This window comes from Panulirus ornatus, chromosome 19 (genome assembly GCF_036320965.1).
Source record: "Panulirus ornatus isolate Po-2019 chromosome 19, ASM3632096v1, whole genome shotgun sequence".
Classification (NCBI taxonomy): Eukaryota; Metazoa; Arthropoda; class Malacostraca; order Decapoda; family Palinuridae; genus Panulirus; species Panulirus ornatus.
The window spans coordinates 411,153-425,467 of NC_092242.1; the positions used below are offsets into that span (position 1 = coordinate 411,153).

The 14,315-nt window shown below is 38.6% G+C and overlaps 1 protein-coding gene across 4 annotated transcripts in view; it reads left to right on the forward strand.

Moving 5' to 3' along the window:
- The window catches only part of LOC139755301 (FGFR1 oncogene partner 2 homolog), a 97,308-nt gene extending 84,403 nt beyond the window's left edge, over positions 1–12,905 (forward strand). For 3 of the 4 annotated variants that reach the window (XM_071673417.1, XM_071673419.1, XM_071673418.1), the window contains one exon: positions 1,869–12,905. In XM_071673417.1, coding sequence (XP_071529518.1) covers positions 1,869–2,069 — 201 coding nt within the window. In that variant the 3' untranslated portion in view covers positions 2,070–12,905. The remainder of the gene's footprint in view (positions 1–1,868) is intronic. The other variant, XM_071673421.1, reaches the window with a different exon arrangement.
- Positions 12,906–14,315: the final 1,410 nt, after the last annotated feature.

The window sequence follows — 14,315 nt, forward strand, 5'->3', positions numbered from 1 at the left end:
GTTATTATTCTCATCATAACTTTCTTTCTTCCTTCTTTCATACTTGTTCACCATTTCCCACATTAATGAGGTATTGCTGAGAACAGATGAAGAATGGTCTCATTTGCTGGCATCTGTTCTCTAGCTTTCACGTGTAATTCTTCAAAACCACAACTCCCTATCCACAACAAGGCTTGAGAAATCTTGGCTGCTTCATGTGCCCTGATTCAGTCCATTGACATCTCTTTACTCTTGAATGGTATCATTGCTGTTTTTTCATCAGAACTCTCTTTCATACTAATTCACCATTTCCCACATTAATGAGATAATGCCAGAAACAGATAAAGGAAGGTTTCATTCGCTTGTGTTTGTTCTCTATCAGTCATGTGAAATGCTTTGAAACCATAACCTCCCTATCAATCCACAACCAAGCCCTGCAGGCCTTTCCATGGTTTGCCTTGGCTGCTTCATATGCCCTGGTTCAGTCCATTGACAACAATTGCCCCTCTATACCATATTGCTCCAATTCACCCTTATCTGTAGCATGCCTTTCACCTTCCAGCATGTTCAGGCTCCGAGCTTTTTGTCTACAATTTATTGTGATTAACATGCATTTTTTGGTATACCCATCCTGAGTGTAAAGGAAATTATCCCCAGCCAGGAGCAACACCTCCTAGGAGGACAGTAAGCAGTACCCTGGTGTGATAAATTTTCAAAAAATGCAGGAATCTAGCTAGTATCCCTCATTTCTCACATTAAAGGGTGATAAAAAAAAACTGTCCCTTGTAAATGCAGCATAAACAGTTAGTTAAGTTGTAGTGTTTCTTTTTGTAAGATGATAATTGTAGAATAAGAATAATTTAAAATTGACTGTTATCTTTGTGAAGAACCAATCGTTTGATGTATGTGAGTGCAGTGACCTGTTGATAGGTATGTTAACTTGAATAAAGACTATGTTTCGTCATGTGGGAGGCTTCAGTCATTAAAAGTTCTAATTGAGGGCAGAGCATAGAGCTTGAGGAAATGTTAAAAGAGATAGAATGAAGAGAGAAGGTGAATAACCATTGAAGTTTTGAACTCGAAAAACTGATTTTGAAAAAGGGGAAAGTCATATCTATTAGGAAGGAGATGAGGTATGGAGTTCTAAATCTTAGCATTTTATGGAAAGAAGTAGACATCACAGCAGCTTTCTCTTGACTAGCTGACAGCCACACAGTAATCATGGGATGCAGTGACTTGCTGAGCTTAATATTAATGTAGCCTAACTTATAGGAGGGACACTTGGTCAGTTCTTTGTACTAAAAGAGGGCTGTGTTATTCATAAAGCATTGCCTTCAAAGATAGTGTTGAAAGGAGTGATTTCATCATAACCACGTGTTCCTTTAATAATTAGCTCTTAAATTTAATTTACTTTGCAGCTTTCATTGGTTTGTTGGAAATTTTTACTCACCCTCCATTTCATTCATTCACATGCTATCTATATGTTTTGTTGTTTTCTTCATCTTACTTTTGTTAAGTTTACTTCCAGTGTGGGAGAATTTTTCATTTTGTTGATGTGTTCAGATATCGTTTAACTGCAGAAGAAAAGATAAGTGCTCCAAGAGTTTTATAGCCAAGGCTATATGACAAATCCTTTGGTAAGTTAGTATAGTATTTTGTGGAAGCTCTGAGCAAAGTATGGTATGATTAGTTATCATAGAGTGTAAAGACGGATTTGCTAGAGCTTTCCATTTTTAAGTGTAGGGAGATGCATACAGTGTATTATGAGTGTACAAATTGATAGATAGATTAGTTCCATGAAATGTAATTGCATCATTTTAAATGATGCTCTAAGCATTGCAAACAACGTGGATGAAATTCACTTATTTCAATAAGCATCATTTCAACAGGGTTTAAGGGAAATGCTCAACATTGCTAGTCGTTCTGGCTCCATCCTACCCGCTGCTTGTTCTGTTGATGCTGGAACACAAACTGAACATGAATTAAGAAATTTTGAACTGTGTAGATCTCAAGAGCAAGAGTCTGTTGACAAAGATGTGGTGCAAGAGGAGAAACAGTGTTTAGAATCAAGTGCAACTTCAGCATCATGATAAACCTTAATAGAATTAAGATTAAATTAGTAATAACCTTGCCTCTCTTCTGCTCTCTAAGTTCAGAAGGATATGAGAACTAAATCACACTGTGGTTGTGCTTAATGCCAGTAAGGGAATGGATACTTCAAGTTGAGTGTTGAGTGATAATTGATGGATCAGTCATAGAAAAGAAGCCAAAACTGTGACTACAGTTGCATGACTTATGAATTTAGTTACAGAACAAAAATTTAACAGTTGTAAACAACAGTGTAACATTTTAATTTTGTGAAACTGAATTGCCATTTTCACGGCAGCAGTAAACTACTACCAAAGGAGTGCTATCATTTCTAATGTATCAGCCTTGTTTTAACAAATTTTTCTAGCGTGAAATTTCTTTTAGATTGATATTAAGACTATTGTATGAAGCTGATGGTTTTAACTTTTTTGCATGAAACTTTTCTCTTTTGCTTTGCATCTAGAATGTATGAAAATTTATTGAGTGAAAACCATGACAAAACTTTTTAAGTTATTTGATGAGAATTTGCTTACAAGCCTTAGAATTGTTTAGAGAGCCTGAACTGGATAACTAACTTAAGACAAAATCACAATACTGTAGGATAAATTTCCCAATTCTTTGATGATACAACCAGCAGTGGTTACATTTATGTATTATCTTGAATTTTGATTCATTTCATCATTTGAAAGATTGTGATGCTAAGGTAGCTGAGCTACATCTTTTGACTTTTCCTCCAGTACCCAAGTTAATGTAACCATATGCTAGTTCATGTATGATTGGTTTTGTATTTGCATAAGGACCAGTAAGCATTTATGTATCCTTCTGGTGTAGGCTGACAGTTTTTATTGGTTTATATAGAGAAAGCTGTCAGTAGAGGCAGCTGTGACTGTAAGAAAAGAAGTTGACGTAGTTCAAAAGGATTTTTTTATTGCAATGGATACTTTTTCTTGTAATAACTTCATACAGTTTGTCCAGTTCTCAGTTATCTTAAACTCCATTCCTGTTTACTCTGAATGGATCAGGTACATACATTTACCTTTTGGGATATTAATTTTGCAGAGCTGGAGTCCCAAGTCCCCACTCTGCAGTTGGAGATCTTTAGAAGAAATGAAAATTGGAAAGATGTCATGTACATTTGTATCAGGTTTGGAAATAAAAGTACTTATGCCTATGGATAGTGTGATGAGGGGGATGAATGTGAAGGTCTTAGAAAGAGGGGCAGGTCTTCAGTCAGTTCAAGATGTGGTGAGTCAGTTACTGTTTACCGATTACATAGCTCTGGTGGTAGATTTGTGTGAGAAGCTGGAGCTGGTATCATAATTTGGGAGAGTTTGTGAAAGAAGAAAGTTGAGAGTTAGTCAAAAAAAAAGTAACAGAGACAGGTTGGAGTGTGAGTTTGGGTGGAGAGAACCTGTAGGAAGTGGAGCAATACCAGGGAGTGGACAGGGCAGAAGATGGAACCATGGGAGCTGAGGCAAGCCATATGATGGGTGAAGGGGATAGGGTCTTGTGTATTTTGAAGAGTCTGAGGGCAGAGATGGATATTTTTGATGGTGTTGTATGGATTCATGACATGGCCCTAGATGAAACAGTGCAGAAGGTGGATGTGTTGGAAGTACAATGTTTGAGGACAGAGTATGTGGTGTTAGGAGGGTTGATCAAATAAGAAGTGATAGGGTAAGAGAGAGGTGTGGAAGTAAGATGAGGATGTATGAAAAAGCTGAAGAGAGTATGCTGAAATAGTTTTGGCACTTTGAAAGGATGGTACAAATGTCTGTTAAGTGGAGGGAACAAGGAGAAGGGAGAAACAGAGGAGGAGGTGGAAAAGAGTGAAAGATGCTTTGAGGGCTCAGGCCTTAGCATGCAGGAGAGTGTAAGGTTTGTGGGACAGAGCAAATTGGAGCAACATAGCATACAGGGTTGAACATGCTGTTAGTGGTCTGAACTAGGACATACAAAGCAATCAGGAGAAACCACAGAAAGGTGTTGGGCATGACTGTGGATAGGGTGCTCTGCTTTCACTTTATTATAAATGACAGCTTGAGAGTGAATGGGGCCATTCTTCATCTGTTCCTTATGCTACCTTGCTGTACGGGAAATGGCAAATAAGCATTAAAAGAAGGATAATTGTGATGTATTAATTATTCACGTAAACATTGGATTTGTTCAATGACTACAGTTTTTTCTATAGTGTTAAAGTGAAGTTATTTCATTTAATATTTATTATAAATCCATTAGGGTGTTAACATGTCAGAATATTGTTTGGATATGTTTTTTATCATTACATCATTTTACTTCTTTGCTCACACATAGCACTGATAAGTGATTTTTTTTAATATTTAAGGAAATTATTCTAGCATAATTCCATTGAAGGTATAGGAAGTTTTAACTGAATGTTTTTTGAAATTTCATTATGTGTAAGTTTTTGTATACTAGAAGAGCTGTAAACACATTTGGTCAGATATTAGTATCTGTTTTTGTATCTACTGATAGCATATCATTACATCATGTCATTATCACCCCTTTGTAATGCCAAATTTCAAGTGCTTTTTTTCATATTATTGCTTTTATGTTCTTAAGTTGTAGAATTTTGATAATAAAAACATATCCCTGACAACATAATATGGATGAAGTAGTGTTTCAGTCATGGGTGATGTACCTGATGGTTAACCACTTTGAGCCTCAATGTTGCCTGATGGTTAACTTTTCAGTCCCACATGGTCTTCCTGCTACTTGACTAGTTAAAACTGTATGGTTTATGTGCTAGCTGACTTGTTAGTGCTACATGGTTTACCTGTTGGATAATGTGTCAGTGCTGCAAGTTTTACTTGTTGATTAATATGACATACCATATGATATCAGTACCCCTCAGTCTGCCCGCTGGTTAGCATCACATAATATATCTTCTAGTTCATTATTTTGATCTTTTGTTTTACTTGTTCATAACCTGTCTGTAGATGTTCTACCTAATGATTACCTGATTGATAGTATATGGTCCACATGCTGGTTAACTTATTACTTTGTTGTCTGCCTGTTGGTTAACCTTTCAGTATAACATTTTCTTTCTCATGGTTCCCTATGGGAACTCCCTCAAGGGGGTGGCCACAGCCTAAGAGTCTCCATAACTGTTGAACTCCATTGCCACTTCTTATCCTTAAATGCCTCACCCTTAACAGGCCACTGGCAGAGGGCATCTCTAGCTCAGTGTTTTCAGAGGCTCCTACCAAATATTCCTACTACTTCTGCTTAATGCTCCTACCTACTACTTCCCCCTAATGTTCCTACCTACTACTTCTGTCTATTGCTCGTACCATTTTGCGAAAGGCAGGGCTAGTGCAGAGCACTCACCACAGGGGAATCTAGAGTTGTATGAGTAAATTGTTATTTGTGACAAGGAGAGATTGTATGTGGACAGAATACCAGCAATCCACGTGTGGGTGATCAAAAAGAAAATGTAGCTACCTGGGTCAAGAGAGTGCAACTTGACAACAACTGAAGTGCTGGCTAACTATGCAGCCATCACTAACCCTCCTAATATTAACCCAGGTGGGTAGTACTTGTAATATACCTCCCTGGTTGGTGGCTGCCTACCAACTACTACCTACTCATGGTAAACATTATCTTCCAAAAAGGTCTGTTGTTAGTTATATAAGGTGTTCCTGTACGTAAGCATATGCTAATATTACATGGTCTGCATTTGCTGTTTCAGTTTTTATTATTTTTTTGTATCTGCGTATTAGTTAACCTGTTAATACTAAGTTGTATACTTGCAGGTTTACCTTTCAGTAAATTGAAATCTCATTTATCTGAACTTCAGATAATTGGAATCTGTCAGTATCAAGATAGGATACTTCTGAGTGCTTCTCCAAATTCCAGGTAAATATGGTTATTAAAAATATTTTGGATTTGCTTCAGACTTTTAGAAAATGACTAGGCATTATCCAGGTATCAGATAGTCTTCCATTTTATTGCACTGCACACCTGCTCTTTTTGTTTACAACCCCTACTCTTTCTCTTTATATCAACCACATAGTTTTAGTGATACTTTGGCCTGATTGATTTAGCTGGGAGTGGTCTCATAATGGTTAGTGAACTGAAGACTGGGTGATTCATTTTCTCCCCTCAGATGTACTGTGTTTTCCTTGGTGAAGCAGCATCTCTCATGTCATCGTTAACAATAATATATGTAATTTTTTTTAAGTCTATTGGCTGTAATTTTCCTTTGACCCTGAAAGTCACCAGAAAGCACCAACAAAACATGTAAACATTTCATTTTACATGAAATTAGAGGCCATGGAAAGATAAGATGCAACACTTAAGAGGTCCCATGGCAACTTCAGAGTTTACTTTCTGGAAAACCCTCTGATTGGAAAAACTGCAGTTAGCAAAGTATTAGGCTTATGGGTTAGGGGGTGGGGGAGTAAGCCTTGAGACATATTTCTTTTTTCATACTTGATTGCTGACCTGCATTAGCAAGGTAGCGCCAGGAAACAGATGAAGCAAGACACATCCATACACACACACATTTTATTATTATTATACTTGATTGCTGATTCCTGCATCAGCAAGGTAGTGCCAGGAAACAGATGAAAAAATGGACCATCCACTCATAGACACATATACATAAATGCCCATATATGCACATATACATATCAACACATACCCACACATATACATAGATACAGATGTATATATTCGTACTTGCTTGCCTTCATCCAATTCCAGGCGCTACATATATCCTCTTTGTCAATCTTTCCTCACTCATTATCTCCATGTGTCCAAAACATATTTATTTTTACTATATTATTATTATGATCGCTGTTTCCCGCATCAGTGAGGCAGCACCAGGAAACAAACGAAGGGCCCGTACACGTACATATACATATCAACATATACACATAAACGTACAACACAGACATATACATATATTCACATGTACATTATTTTATCATTATTATTATTTTTTCTTTTATACTTAATTGCTGTTTCCTGTGTCAGCAAGGTAGCGCCAGGAAACTGACAAAGAATGGCCCATCCATTCATATATAGATAACTGCCCATACATGCACATATACATACATATACTTTCACATACACATACATATATAAACTTGTACATGTTCATACTTGCTTGCTTGCATCCATTCCTGTCACTACCCTGCCACACAGGAAATAGCATCACTACCCTCCACTTCAGTGAGGTAGCACCAGGAAAACAGACAAAAAAGGCCACATTTGTTCACACTCAGTCTCTAGCTGTCATGTGTAATGCCCCGAAACCGCAGCCCCCAATCCACATCCAGGCCCTACAGACATTTTCATGGTTTACCCCAGACGCTTCACATACCCTGGTTCAGTCTATTGACAGCACGTTGACCCTAGTATACCACATCATTCCAATTCTCTCTGTTCCTTGCACGCCTCTCATCCTCCTGTATGTTCAGGCCCCGATCACTCAAAATCTTTTTCACTCCATCCTTCCACCTTCAATTTGGTCTCTCGCTTCTCCCTGTTCCTTTCACCTCTGACAGATATATCCTCTTTGTCAATCTTTCCTCACTCATTCAACACACCCTCTTCTGCTCTCATAACCGCACTCTTTATTTCCACACATCTCTCTTACCCTTCATTACTTACTCGATCAAACCACCTCCTAGCACATAATGTCTTCGAACACTTCATTTCCGACACATCCACCCTCTGTAAAATTCTTCAAAATACTCACTTCATAGCTGTCTGTTATCACTTCCCCTTTTGTCCCCTTCACTGATGTTCCCATTTGTTCTCTTGTCTTTCACATATTGTTTACCTTCCTCCAAAACACCTTTTTCATCTCCCTAAAGTTTAATGATACTCTCTCACCCCAACTCTCATTTGCCATCTTTTTCAACCCCTGTACCTTCTTGACTTCTTGCTGCTTTATCTTATACATCTAATCATTTGCACTGCTTCCTTGTAAGTACCACCCAAATGCCTTACTTTTTTCTTTCACATGAAACTTTGCTTCTTAATCCCATCACTCACTACCCTATCTAATCTGCCCTCCTCCCACCTTTTGCATGCCACATACCTCTCTTGCACATGCCATCACAGTTTCCCTAAATACCTCCAATCCCACACCCACTCCCCACACTTCTTTTGTCATTCTACACTCAGTCTTTGCTGCTATCTCTTTACACCTTTACACAAGTCTCCTTTCAAAGCTCACTTACACTCACCACTCTCTTCTTCATGATATTGTCTCCTCTTTTTTGAAAACCTCTGCAAATCTTCTCCCCCGCCCCCACAAGATAGTGATCAGACATCCAACCAGCTGCCCCTCTCAGCACATTTACATCTATAAGTCTCTCTTTTACATGCCTTTCAGTCATCCTACTCACATACATATACCTATGTATTTCTCTCTTTAAACCAGGTATTCCCAATCACCAGTCTTTTTTTCTCTGCACACAACTCAAAAAGCTTTTCACACTTCCATACATAATACTGAATATCCCATGCGTGCCAATTATACCGCCAACTGCCACAGTACTTACCTTTGCATCAAAATCTCCGACCACAAATACCTGATCTCTTGTGCCAAAACTGCTGACACACTCCTTTAGCTGCTCCCAAAACACTTGCCTCTCATAATCTTTCTTCTCATGGCCTGGTGCATATACACCAATAATCACCCATCTCTCACCATCCACTTTCAGTTTTACCCACATCAATCTAGAATTTACTTTCTTACATTGTATCACACACTCCTACAACTCCTGCTTCTGGAGTAGTGCTACAACTTCCTTAGCTCTTGCCCTCTCACTAATCCTTGACATTTCCAAACAATTCTTCCCCTTTTCCCTTGACCTTCGTTTCACTAACAGTTAGAACATCGAGATTTCTCAAACACTCTACTTATCGCTCCTTTCTTCTCATCTTGGCTATGTCCACACACATTCGGACACCCCAACCTGAGCCTTCAAGGAGGTTGAGCTCCTTCTTGTTTCCTCTTTTAGAAATTGAAATTCAAGGAGGTTAGGGTTTCCAGCCCCTTGCTCCTGCCCCCTTTAGTTAACATAGAATTCTTTTTTCCTTACCTCAGGGATACAAGTCCTGTAATGAATATTCCACAATTAAAAATTAGAATGTTATACCTCATATATGTTTATCCTACAAAAGTATAAAGAAATTGTGTATAATACTGTACAGAAAAGTAGTAAATAAATAGTACTGTGTAGTGTGATGGGAGTATGTCACCCATGATACCATGAACTTAACCCCTGTACTTTCATAAAGCAGACAGCCAGCCAGCTATGCGGTTCAAGGCTCTCATTTTTTGTTATGGTTCGGACTGTTGACTATCATCATCACCAAAATGCCTCACAACAGATGATGCACTTTCACCACATGCAAGGCAATCAAATAGGTCCAATTTTTTAAGACATCACCTTCCCTACCCATCTTCTGGCACAGGCCATATCTAAGGGCATAAAGCAATAAATGAAAGTTTTCAAAAGTTTGTTATGCATTGATATCACTCATGGAATTCCTCACTTGGCAAGAAACACAGTAGGACAGAATAATGCAGGCAGAGCATGGATGACATGGTCTTCTTGCTCGCTTATTGCTATGTGCATATTCACACCATCACTGTGCTGGATCCTGTCAAGCTTAACTTTAAGTAGCTTGCAGCAGTTGTGATAACTTGCCGAACGAATGGAAAAAAATATTGCGAATGTTTAAAACTTTATGCTTGTTAAAATGGTTTACATCATTTTAAGCACGTATACTCAAAACTGGGAAATTATATGGGAGGGTATTGATTGAAAGGGTGAAAGCATGTACAGAGCATCAGATTGGGGAAGAGCAGTGTGGTTTCAGAAGTGGTAGAGGATGTGTGGATCAGGTGTTTGCTTTGAAGAATGTATGCGAGAAATACTTAGAAAAGCAAATGGATTTGTATGAAGCATTTATGGATCTGGAGAAGGCATATGATAGAGTTGATAGAGATGCTCTGTGGAAGGTATTAAGAATATATGGTATGGGAGGCAAATTGTTAGAAATTGTGAAAAGTTTTTATTGAGGATGTAAAGCATGTGTACAAGTAGGAAGAGAGGAAAGTGATTGGTTCTCAGTGACTGTTGGTTTGCGACAGGGGTGTGTGATGTCTCCATGGTTGTTTGATTTGTGAATGGATGGGGTTGTTAGGGAGGTGAATACAAGAGTTTTGGAAAGAGGGGCAAGTATGCAGTCTGTTATGGATGAGAGAGCTTGGGAAGTGAGTCAGTTGTTGTTCGCTGATGATACAGCGTTGGTGGCTGATTCGGGTGAGAAACTTCAAAAGCTGGTGACTGAGTTTGGTATAGTGTGAGAAAGAAGAAAGCTGAGAGCAAATGTGAATAAGAGCAAGGTTATTAGGTACAGTAGGGTTGAGGGGCAAGTCAATTGGGAGGTAAGTTTGAATGGAGAAAAACTGGAGGAAGTGAAGTGTTTTAGATATCTGGGAGTGGATTTGGCAGTGGATGGAACCATGGAAGCGGAAGTGAATCATAGGGTGGGGGAGGGGGTGAAAGTTCTGGGAGCATTGAAAAATGTATGGAAGTCAAGAATGTTATCTTGGAAAGCAAAAATGGGTATGTTTGAAGGAATAGTGGTTCCAACAATGATATATGGTTGCGAGGCGTGGGCTATAGATAGAGTTGTGCGGAGGAGGGTGGATGTGTTGGAAATGAGATGTTTGAGGACAATATGTGGTGTGTGGTGGTTTGATTGAGTAAGTAATGAAAGGGTAAGAGAGATGTGTGGTAATAAAAAGAGTGTGGTTGAGAGAGCAGAAGAGGGTGTTTTGAAACGGTTTGGTCACGTGGAGAGAATGAGTGAGGAAAGATTGACAAAGAGGATATATGTGTCAGAGGTGGAGGGAATGAGAAGAAGTGTGAGACCAAATTGGAGGTGGAAAGATGGAGTGAAAAAGATTCTGAGTGATCGGGGCCTGAACATGCAGGAAGGTGAAAGGCATGCAAGGATTAGAGTGAATTGGAATGATGTGGTATACCAGGGTCGACGTGCTGTCAATTGATTGAACCAGGGCATGTGAAGCATCTGGGGTAAACCATGGAAAGTTTTGTGAAACATGGATGTAGAAAGGGAGCTGTAGTTTCAGTGCATTATACATGACAGCTAGAGACTGAGTGTGAACGAATGTGGCCTTTGTTGTCTTTTCCTAGTGCTACCTCGCACACATGCGGGGGGAGGGGGTTGTCATATCATGTGTGGCAGTGTGGCGACAGGAATGAATAAGGGCAGACAGTATGAATTATGTACATGTGTTTATATGTATATGTCTGTGTGTGTATATATATGTATACGTTGAGATGTATAGGTATGTATATGTGTGTTTGTGGACGTGTATGTATATACATGTGTATGTGGGTGGGTTGGGCCATTCTTTCGTCTGTTTCCTTGCACCTCCTCACTTAACGTGGGAAACAGGAACAAAGTATGATAAAAAAAATATATATACTCAAAACTGTGGTGGTCTCATGCAGTAAGCAAGGGGGCACTCTAATGAAAGAATACAGTCCAAGGAAATAAATATTTCAGGACATCATTCATGCTTGGTAAGGAAAGCAACAAGAAACATTCAGGGCAAACTCTGGAAAGTGAACTGATTGAATAAGCCCTTTCAGTAAGGGCAACTGTGTCTTGCTATCAGTGAATAGGCAACAGGCAAATGCTTTCTGCCTCACACATGGGTTACTGGCATTGTCAACGAACATAATCACGTCATCTTGAGCATAACATTCATCAACATGAAACAAACACAAATCTTCAATTTTATCAAAAATTTTCCTGCAGTCATAGCTATTCACTAGTCCTGCTTAATGTCTAAATCTCAACCTAGGTAAAGATAGTTCAAGAGATGGGGCTCCAACTGTGTAAAACTTTTTTCTTCATACTGTACAAATAAGTAATTCCTTATAACCCACCACAATGGTACACTTGCTACCATTTGACTTGTTTATTAAAGTACGTAATTGAAAATTTTCATTTATCTAATGATTCAGGTTTTCAGGCCACATTTAGCTTGATCTAGAATTTTTTTTTAATCATATTCACTTGGGATAAATGAGGTCTCATTTCCTATTTTCAACCTGCTGCTTAACTTCTCAGTTCCTTTTCTGCTGCATAACTTGTCATTATTACTTTGTCTGCTACTTAACCTGTCAGAACCATGTGAATTTTATGTTAGTTGATATGTCAAGACCATATGGCTTGCTTGTTGGTTGACGCGTCCCTCAAAACCTAACAACTTGGTAAATATGTTGGTTGAATGCTGTCACTACTATGTGATCTGCCTGTTGGTTGAGCCTGTTATTGACTACATGATGTACCTTTTGGTTAAACATGTTAAATATCTGCTGGCAATAAAGCTTGTGTCATACAGTCTGCCAGTTTGTTGGTCTGTTAGGACAAGGTGTTTTGGAGTCATCCTTAATTTTTAGGCACTGAATGATTATTTTGTCATGTAATCTATATAGTTTTTCTCATAATTTCAGCATGGTAATACCTCATTAAACTTGGGAGAGGATCACTGTAAGTGCTGTTATGATATATCCAAGGATGGTTTCTTTATTTTTTATGTAATTCATACACCTTTAAAATGTAGTTTTCCCAAACTTCAATAATGTCAAAGTGGTTTCATTTAGTCTAAACATATTAAAGGTTTTCTGCCATTTAGGTGCTTTTTTTGATGTGTCACGATTCCTGCCAGCTGCCACATAGTATGTATCAGTACTATTGTATTCCCAATAACATCCAAGGTGTACCTCTCATAAAATAAAGTCTTCATTTGACACTTTTTTTATATTCCTTTAGAGGATGAAAATTTTACATCTCAAAAAGTTGTTTCATAAATACATGTCAGAAATAAATAACATTTGAATAATGAAACGAATGCAGCTTTTGTGCCTGGTTGTTCTACGATTTGGAATTTTCCTGTAGCTGCTCAGGTTCATGGGGGAAACTCTTGGCCTTGGGAGATGACTTAAAGGTACTTTCATTTCCTTTGGGTAGCAGCAAAGGGGTTTACTTCAACTGTAAGCTGTGTAGGTACAGGAATATCTTATGCATAGGGGTGAAATAGCCCAGAAGGTCTTGTTCTAACAGAGGTGTTTGAAGAAAAGGAATTATCTTCAACAAGAAATGAACCATAAGTCCTGAATTCAAAATAGAAGAAATGAGTTCTGCTTTAAAAAAAAAAAAATGAGATTTAAATGTCTGTATCATAGTTTAACATAAATTCAAATAACATATATATCTTTTCTTTCAAACTATTTGCCATTTCCTGCGTTAGTGAGGTAGCGTTAAGAACAGAGGACTGGGCCTTTTTTGGAATATCCTCACCTGGCCCCACTCTGTTCCTTCTTTTGGAAAATTAAAAAAAAAAAACGAGAGGGGAGGATTTCCAGCCCCCCGCTCCCTCCCCTTTTAGTCGCCTTCTACGACACGCAGGGAATACGTGGGAAGTATTCTTAATCCCCTATCCCCAGGGATAAACATATATTTTTTTTTTTTTTTTTTTTATACTTTGTCGCTGTATTGTTGACTGGTTGGTAAGGTTATTTAATGTATGTATGACTCATGGTGAAGTGTCTGAGGATTGGTGGAATGCGTGCATAGTGCCATTGTACAAAGGCAAAGGGGATAAGAGTGAGTGCTCAAATTACAGAGGTATAAGTTTGTTGAGTATTCCTGGTAAATTATATGGGAGGGTATTGATTGAGAGGGTGAAGGCATGTACAGAGCATCAGATTGGGGAAGAGCAGTGTGGTTTCAGAAGTGGTAGAGGATGTGTGGATCAGGTGTTTGCTTTGAAGAGTGTATGTGAGAAATACTTAGAAAAGCAAATGGATTTGTATGTAGCATTTATGGATCTGGAGAAGGCATATGATAGAGTTGATAGAGATGCTCTGTGGAAGGTATTAAGAATATATGGTGTGGGAGGCAAGTTGTTAGAAGCAGTGAAAAGTTTTTATCGAGGATGTAAGGCATGTGTACGTGTAGGAAGAGAGGAAAGTGATTGGTTCTCAGTGAATGTAGGTTTGCGGCAGGGGTGTGTGATGTCTCCATGGTTGTTTAATTTGTTTATGGATGGGGTTGTTAGGGAGGTAAATGCAAGAGTCTTGGAAAGAGGGGCAAGTATGAAGTCTGTTGGGGATGAGAGAGCTTGGGAAGTGAGTCAGTTGTTGTTCGCTGATGATACA